Raw genomic sequence first — 8,808 nt, forward strand, 5'->3', positions numbered from 1 at the left:
TTGCTTTCCCTTTCTACTTGGGATACTAGCAAACAATTTTGAAACAGCTTGTCACATACTACATACTTGGCTGTAGTATGTAGTCTGACTGGTAATATGATCCTTCATGCAGATATATCAGATAATGTTTTCCTTTAGATGAAGAGACCCTCCAGATCAGACAAGATGCATATTCCAGTCTTGATCTTCTTCAAGAAATGCTAGTACCTTGCATTTTGAAAAGAAACAGGATTATTAGTTTTTCTTTTTTTAAGTAGACTTACTTAACTTGCATTGCATCCATTCTCTGTTGCCCACAGCACAAGACCTTGGGATCCACTGAATGATATGATACAGTTTGAAAAAGATTGTGCTATCCAAACAAAAGTCAGACATCGGACACCAATGGTAAGCTCTTGTATGATATTAAGTGGGCAAGTAAAGAAACAGCAGATTATCCTTTAGAAGGCAGAGTCCAATATTTGTCTCATGGCCAATTGCCTTGGAGAGATTAAAACTGTAATGAAATCCTTCCTTCTTACCTGAGGATAAGCAAGGAAAGTTCACTGTTAGCAGAACTGAAGAAGCTAAATGGCAGTCAGCATAACTCCTTTCCATGCTTACCTTGCATTTCAAACATGAAAGCTGGTTGTTGATTTCTCCTCCTTCTCCCTGGATTTAATGGTATTGCAAGGCCAAAAGGAAAGGCCCCATTACTGGAAACAGTATTATTTCACTTCCTTCACAGTCTTTTATAAATCCTTGTATCTCTCAGAAATATCCATAGAATCTCCAACACCAAGCCCCAGAGGTTTTGGTCTCAAAGAGCAGCTCTTAAGAACGGATTAGCAATACCCAGATCACTAAACCTATGAAACAGAGGCTCTCTTTCGTTCATATACCTCAAACAGTCTCATATAACATGGTCAGATGTTTCTTCCACCCCATAAAGTTCACAACAACCAGAGTCAATCCCTCCAGCCTTACAGAGACCACTCTAAAGAGCACAATGCCTCGTCAAAATTATGAACAGACTGAACCTTTTTCTAATATCAAAGCAGGTTGTCACAGCAAGTGTTTTATCTGTCTTGTTACTGAGCAGATAAGTCTTATGAATTGCAGGTTAGTGTTGCAAAAATAAAGAGGTCTGCAAAATCGAAGAAAGGGGAGAGTGGCTTCTCATCGCCAGAACCTGATAATCAGGACTCCTCTGGTAGTGAAGGTAAGTTCACACTATCCATTTTTCTTTTCGGATAGAATGCAGTAGTAGTTACACGCCTTTACTTCGTTCTCCTTTAGACTAAAGAGGTTGTGTTGTAAAACAGTGCCTTTATTTTAGGATTGGGAACAGTTTTTTTGTCCTGAGTTATGAAAGGCAGAAAAAGAGAAAAGTTGCGTGATTTTGTTTGGTGAACTAAAAGCATTTGCCTTCGTTAAAGATTTCCATTCTTTAACCTATCTTGCATTATTTGAATTACTTCTGAAGCGCAACACAAACACAGTGCAAGAATCCGAAAGAAGACGCTAGACCTTGGTGAACTGCAAAGTGCCATTGACTCTATAAGAGAGACGCAGGAAGACATTAGAAGGTGTGTATTTTTGAAAGTTTTTCTGTCTGTTTTTACTGCGAGTGCTTTGTTCAAAATAAAAAAACACCACTTATTTATATGTGAATCAACTGCTAAATAAATACATTATATTAAATCATCCTCGTAGGTCATCAGTTCTCAAAGGTGTAAATCAGACTTCTTTAGTGAGGCATGACCGGTTTCTTAAATGAATGCAATATAATCTCCGAACTTTCTTTAACCAGTTTCTTTGTACTTGTGGAGTGGACCAGGAATTCACTAGTTTTATTGTATCTCTCTACCTGTGTTTTGTTCAGTACAGTGGTGCCTCGCAAGATGAAAAGAATCCGTTCCGCGAGTCTCTTCGTCTTGCGGTTTTTTCGTCTTGCGAAGCAACCCTATTAGCGGCTTAGCGCTATTAGCGGCAAAGCGGCTATTAGCGGCTTAGAAAAAGGGGGGGGGAGCGGAAAAAAAATCACAAGACTCGCAAGACGTTTTCGTCTTGCGAAGCAAGCCCATAGAGAAATTTGTCTTGCGAAGCGCCTTGAAAAACGGAAAACCCTTTCGTCTAGCGGTTTTTTCGTCTTGCGGGGCACCACTGTAGTAGGAAAATTCCATGTTTGCTTCATGGAGTACTTGTCTCAGGTGCCTCAGTGCATCCTTTAGATCTGCACAATATTCATCCTCTGTTAAGTTTCTTGTGTTTGTCTTGGCCAAAACAAGACAACATTCGATCATAAGATCTCTTATGTTCTTAAGAATAGTTATCAGGCATTTTTGTCTATGGCATGAGAGTTAATATCTAGGTCTAATCTTCCACACTGAAGAAGTGGATTACCAGAAATTTCTATATTATTATTATTATGGTAGATTAACTAAAACTTTAGTTGATAGATCTATTACTGAAACTCATTAAAGCTTCAAAGACCAAAAATGTGACTCTGTTTTAGCTTTCTAAATAAGGAGTCGATCTAATGTGTGTTTCTCGCCAAATCCCTTTGAAATTAATGGCAACTGTATAGGAGCATTGCTTAGAGGATAGTCATGTGGTATTTCTTTTTGTTCAGTTTTTACCATCCCTAAAACAGTTGTCTTTTGCTTTACTCATGCCCCAAATAGCCAAATATATGCTTTTGCAAAAGTTACTATGGAGGAGAAATTTCCATATATTTCACTGTTGGAGCTTGTGGTGGGCTGTTGGGCCCACATATTTGTGCCTGCTCTAAAGTGAACCCCACCTGCTTTGGTCCCCCATTTTTAGAACTTGGCTTTCATCCCAAGGTTCTAGTTGTGGCCTCTGATGCTGGTGAAAACCAGTACTGTAGGAATTTCTAAAATAGCTGGAACAAATCCTGATCTAATTGCCATGTATTTAGTATGTGATATTTTAATAACTTCTGTGGTGCTGATTTCAGAATTAGCAACCTTTTGAATTCACCTCTTTTGTTCATGCATTTTTGCAGAGACATCACAGCTCTAAGAACCAGAATGACTTCAAGCTCACAGACTCCAGATAATAACTTCTTTAACTTCAAGCACTATGTCTTCATTTTACTGATGATTCTCCTGCAGCTTGCAATCAATTACTGGTTTAAATAGAATGACTGGACAGATGAATATATGAAGTGGAAATATCATGTTCTTCGTGGGACCATATTTTCATCTTGGTTTGGCATCAAATAAGGCAATATTATCTAAAACACAGGGACACAGGAGATTTAAGTCTTGGCCTTCTAAGGCTGTGCTCACATGGAGCAATGTCCGTTATATTCCGTCCTATCCAGATGACATGGACAATGCTTACATACCAGTACCTTTCTCTTTGCATCTTTAAAACGCTGGATTACTGCCTTGCATATTCTAAAGTGTTGTAGACTGCTCTGATAAATATCAGTACAGAATATAGCAGTCTGGGAATTCAAAAACACATATCTTTCTTCACTGTAATCATATAATCTCCCGTGGTCATATTAACAAAACAAGTGAATTCTAACCTAAAATGTCTTCAGAGTTTAGTGGGAATTATGGTCTTCATTCATTCATTAGGAAAATTATATCCAGTGATACTCATTTGGAAACTTAATAGTGGTAAAAAGATTAAACTACTCAGTTGTTCATTGCCATTAAAAGATGTTTACGCAATTAGTCCAACATTTCATTAATCACACATTTCTGTGACTGTTACTTATCTGCAGTTTTCCTTAGTTTATGAAAATGGAATTCCATTGATCACATTAGTGAATTTAGGAGAAATACCATTACAACAGTCTAAAGAGAGAGCTTTGTGTGCTCAGCAACATTCAATTCATTTCTTCCCAAACAGCATCGTCTGTTGGCAAATTGCAAGGTGCTGTATTATGCAGTGAACAGTTTCAGAAACTCATTATGTTGAGTTGCAGACAGTGGAAACCGTGATTACTGTTTGGGTAGAAAAACAGTTCTGTTTGATACCAGAAAAGACTTTCTAGGGTAATGAAGCATCAGCATGGTTTTCAACAAACATTGGGTTTAATGGAGCCATTTGAGCCATCTGAATGTAATTGTGTCTGAACAGTTATGCTATAATATACAGTCTTGGGTAGCAACCTCAGCGTTTCAAGAATAAATCCCAGGAGCCAGGTAATTCCCACACAGTGCTGTTTATAAACTTTCACTTTGAGGGGCCTAGATCTTAGCACTCACTGTAAATGAAAAAAACCCAGTCTTCAAATCTTACTGGATGCTTTCAAATTTCCAAAAGACAAATCTGTAGGATGTCCCAATTTTCTGTGATCTTCTTTTACAGCAAATATAAATTCTTTCAATCAATTCAGCAGTTCAATGTTATATAAGAAGCTGTCAATTTACTACTTTTGTTAGGTAGTCTAAAACAACTTAAGCAGAGTAAGATATCCTGGATTCAAACCTTTCTGGTTTAATATTTGCATATGTCCAGCCCAAGATGGAGAACCTGTGGCCCTCCAGTTGTTGAACGCTTAACTATCATCATTGCTGGCTGTAAAAGTGAAGAGTTAAGAGTCCAGCAATATTTGGACAGGCTTCCCATTCTGCTCTTGCCTGTCTTTCAGGTCTTTCGCTTTTGTTCTGCCTTGTGGACTTTTTGCCAAATCCAAATTTTAAAAATCATCATAAAAATATTTATGCTGAGGTTGATGATCTATATGTATTAGTGAGCATTTGGGACAACTAGCTGTTCATACACTGCAATACCCAGTGGTCAAAACTGTTATGTTAACTTGCTTTCACTGGACTTTCGCCCCTGTCTGCTTAATGTGCATACCTAATATATTCTATGTCTGCCTGCTTGCACATAAGTTCTGTTCATGCATTTATTTATTTTTTGTAGAGCTGGAAAACATATTCAATTGCTTTATTCTTTGGGACATTTCTTTATTTATTTGCTTTTAAGAAAACTTTCTGTGGCAAAGTTAAGTCACAAGAGTCCTGTCTTCTCCTGTCTCAAATATAAAAAGCACAGCTCTTAAAATTTAAATTCCTGCTTTGCTCCTTTACAGAATTCCTTGGGTGAGCAAAAAAAAGGAATTTATTGCCTGATTAATTTTTTTATACAATGTGGTTGATTATAGGCCTAGTTTGTTCATATATAATATTTAGCTATGTGTATACAACCTTAAATTCCTTCAGACCAACTGTTTTCTGCACATAGTTCTAAAAACCCTGATTGTACAGTTTGTAGAACTCTGAAGGCAATGACGTCCCTGTTAATTTTTAGTATTTAAAGCAGAGCACTTGATTTCTCACTCAGTTGTGTATATTTTATGTACAGAAGTAGAAAATATTCAGAATTGCTTGTTACTGCCATATTTATGGCTGTTTGTTTAAAAGAAATGCACTATAAGCCTTTAATATGCCATGTAACCATTAACATACCTAAAAAGAAACTAAATGTGTTGGGTGTAAAGTAGTAAATAGAGTTCTGGCAATACACAAAAACTTGTGACTCACGTGTTAGGTTAGTTTTTAACTATTAAGCATCCCTTGTAGGAGTACAGCATGCTTCCTTTTCATGAAAAGTTCATTCTAACAGCTAATCTGTATGTATCAAAGGATGTTACAGTTCACTGCCCTCCTGTGCCTTTGGGGAAAAACTTCTTGCCAATTCAATGTTAATGAAATGGAATGAGAGTTAAATACATTCATCTCATCTACCACGATGGTAGTTACTTGCTTTAACAACTACTTTCTTCATGGTTTTTATCCTGTTGTAAATAGAATACTTAACTGCTAAACTCTTGTGACTGCTATGTTTCTACTGTATCTTCAATTTTTGGGCATCTTTTGAGAGCAGGCCATCAGAAACTTGAGTATTGTAATAGTGCCTTGATGGAATTCACACAGAGATGAGGTGTGTTTATGATAACAATGTTGTCAAGGTTGTGCCATATCTATTCATTAAATTTGGAAGTTGCTATATTTCCAATATTAACTTTCAGACAAACAATTTGAAAAAGATATGGTACATTTATTGAAGAACACATCAAATATTTTTTTTCTTTGAATAACTAGTAATGACTAGGACCCAACAAGATCTCCAGATTTTGGAGTATGTCTTCTTGTACAATGAAGCTGCAATGCTTTGTTTGTGATACTACAAAAATAGCCATAATAAAAATCATAACATCACAGACAGATTATTTTGGCTTCACTTTGGTTTTAATGGGTCTGAGAAAATAAACTTTTGTGAACAAAAGTGTGTGTGGGATGTGAGGAGGAAAATTACTAAGAATTGAAAGAAAACTAGGTCTCCACTTCTTGATGGAGCTTGTGGAAAAGAACACTTCTAATCAAATAGCTTCCTTGTGTGAACCCAAAAACACTTTTAGTGGATTTAAACTTTGGCTCAAATCTTGAAAGCACTTTTAAATATAAAGCATTCTGCTATTCTTGAACTCTTGTTCACATTCTTTAGTTTTTGAGCTTCACACAGTTCCCACCACATTTATTTTTTTTACTTTAACACATTGCTTGGATTTTTATACTGTTACACTTTTTTAACTGAAAATGGGCTGTTTTACTAAAGCTGTACAGACCAGTGGTTAATCCAGTGCATACAATATATGTAAGGAAAAGGTAGAAGTTATGTCAGACAATGTGAATGTTAATGCACATATTTTATATATATATAGAGAGAAGAAAACCCTATTCATGAAAGTTTTTTGTTTCTACATATCATGTAAAGTAGCATTATTATTGCACTGTTTTCTTTTTTAAAAAAAATCATGCTGCATGCAGTGTGATAAGAGAAGCAAGTAATTCTTTTAAAAGAAGTGGAAATTGTGTGTTGCATGCTTAAATGTACAGCTGAGTTCCAACTTGTTTAAAAGGCCATTTGTAAATTTAAAGCTCTACCATTGGTCAATAGTTTTGTACACTTGAAGAAATAAAATAAAGAGCTGTGATCAAGAACAGTACACTTGAGTTGTTTTGTATGGCTGAAACCAGCATCTAAAAGTCATTGCCACTCTTGAGAAGACTCATTTATAATTCAAAGTTAAAATATTGAGTTAAAAAAAAAAACCCTGCTACTACACATTCATATAAAAACTGAAAAGCTACAGTGAAATATTCCTCTTCATAAGACCTCTTCTCCTTGTGCACCCCTACATGAATTAGCCACTAAGCCACACTTTAGTTTAGGGTTGATAATTGGTGAAAACGGGGTTCTCGTGCCTTTAAGAGCTGTGTGCCAGGCAGAAATTCAACAGATTAAGCCTTTTCTGATACAGAAGCACAATTATCGGTGAAGCTTCAGCCAGGTACTCTCTCATTGTACGTTGCGCCATGCCTTCTTTCTGGGCAGCCATGTTGCATCGAGCCATGCCATTTTGTGACTGGAGCCCACAGCAGTCTCAAAATTTGAAATGTCCCCACTAGCCCCCAAAAGCTGGTCCATACCTGTCCCAAAGCAAATGCCCCCCCCCCATTGCAAATAAGACCATTCTGGCCCATTATATGCTTTGTAATTTTTCAGCAGAACCATTTCAAAGCCTCCCAACGTGGATGCAGTAGGTACCTCGAGGGGTCGAGGGGGAAACAAAAGGCCAGCGTTAGAAGTGCCAGTTCTTCAGTGTAGTGCTTGGAGATAATGGCGCCATCTTGCCCACCTCCTCAGCGGCCCCTGGAACAGAAGTTAACTGGGCTGGAAGACGACAGCGTGGAACCTCAAGAGCCTGGCTTGTTGTAAAAAGGTTGGAGAATAGGCAATTTGGAAATGTAGTACTCCGACCTGGCAGCTGCTGCTTCTTTTTTTAAAAGTAATTATTTTTATTCAGTTTTTATAACAGCAGTACATTAAATAATAATAACCAACCTTTGTAACAAATTGGATCCCTGAGGAGTTCTCTGCCAAAAAAAGTCATGCGATTCTTATACAAGAAAGTAAATCATTACTAACATCGCAAACATCCCTCTGCTTGCTGTTATATGATGAGAAACACATAATACTAATCATTTTTTTAATTAAGTAAAATTTAATACAGCCTCTGAAAACAAACCCATAGCATTCGATTATAGCGTCATTTTACATAATATTAATACAATAACGGTCAGAGAAACATATATACAGTGCTTTTTTCTGGGGGGGATGCAGAGGTGTTCATACCCCTAAATGTTTTGTGACTCTTAACAGGAGAAGAAACTTTTTTTAAATTTTCGTTTCTTTTCTAGCACGGTGAATCGTCACTTCCATTCTACCCCCGATGACGGCCTCATTCCCTGTCACGGTGTTTCCTGAATCTCAGACGGAAGCGAGCGTTTAATGTGTGAAGCAGTGTGGAATGTGGATGTGTGGTGTTTTACTGATGAAAGTTTGGCCTCACTGAGGGGCAATATTTCAATATGAGTAATGCATGTTCTATGTACTTTTGTCCATTTACTGTATTTATTTTCCCTGACTTGAACTATAAAATGGTGGTTTTCTTGAGTCAGAATGAAAGTCCCTCAAACATATTTTTCTAAAGAAAAAAACACTGCATATATAATACTAAGAAATAATAATAATAATAATAATAATAATAATAATAATAATAAATTACAATAAATCACCAGTGCTCCCACCATTTTTCAACCCAAGTGCTGCAGTGCTGCTATCCAACCAGCAGGCTTTCAAAGCAAAGGCCTGGGGTGCAAATCCTGAAGAGACTCTGAGGCATCTAATCATAGCCTGCATTTTTATTAAGGCTTGATCAGGGCCTGTATTTTAAAATGAGCTTAAAGATTTTCAAAATGTTTCATGCCAGGC

The 8,808-nt window shown here is 36.9% G+C and overlaps 1 protein-coding gene across 11 annotated transcripts in view; it reads left to right on the plus strand.

Moving 5' to 3' along the window:
• OSBPL8 (oxysterol binding protein like 8) overlaps positions 1–6,979 on the plus strand; it is a 67,492-nt gene extending 60,513 nt beyond the window's left edge. For all 11 annotated transcript variants that reach the window (XM_079993795.1, XM_079993799.1, XM_079993798.1 and 8 more), the window contains 4 exons: positions 300–387; positions 1,102–1,201; positions 1,466–1,568; positions 3,011–6,979. In XM_079993795.1, the coding sequence (XP_079849921.1) occupies positions 300–387; positions 1,102–1,201; positions 1,466–1,568; positions 3,011–3,146 (427 nt within the window). In that variant the 3' untranslated portion in view covers positions 3,147–6,979. The remainder of the gene's footprint in view (positions 1–299; positions 388–1,101; positions 1,202–1,465; positions 1,569–3,010) is intronic.
• The last annotated feature ends 1,829 nt before the right edge of the window (positions 6,980–8,808 follow it).

This window comes from Podarcis cretensis (genome assembly GCF_951804945.1).
Source record: "Podarcis cretensis genome assembly, chromosome: 10".
Taxonomy (NCBI): domain Eukaryota; kingdom Metazoa; phylum Chordata; class Lepidosauria; order Squamata; family Lacertidae; genus Podarcis; species Podarcis cretensis.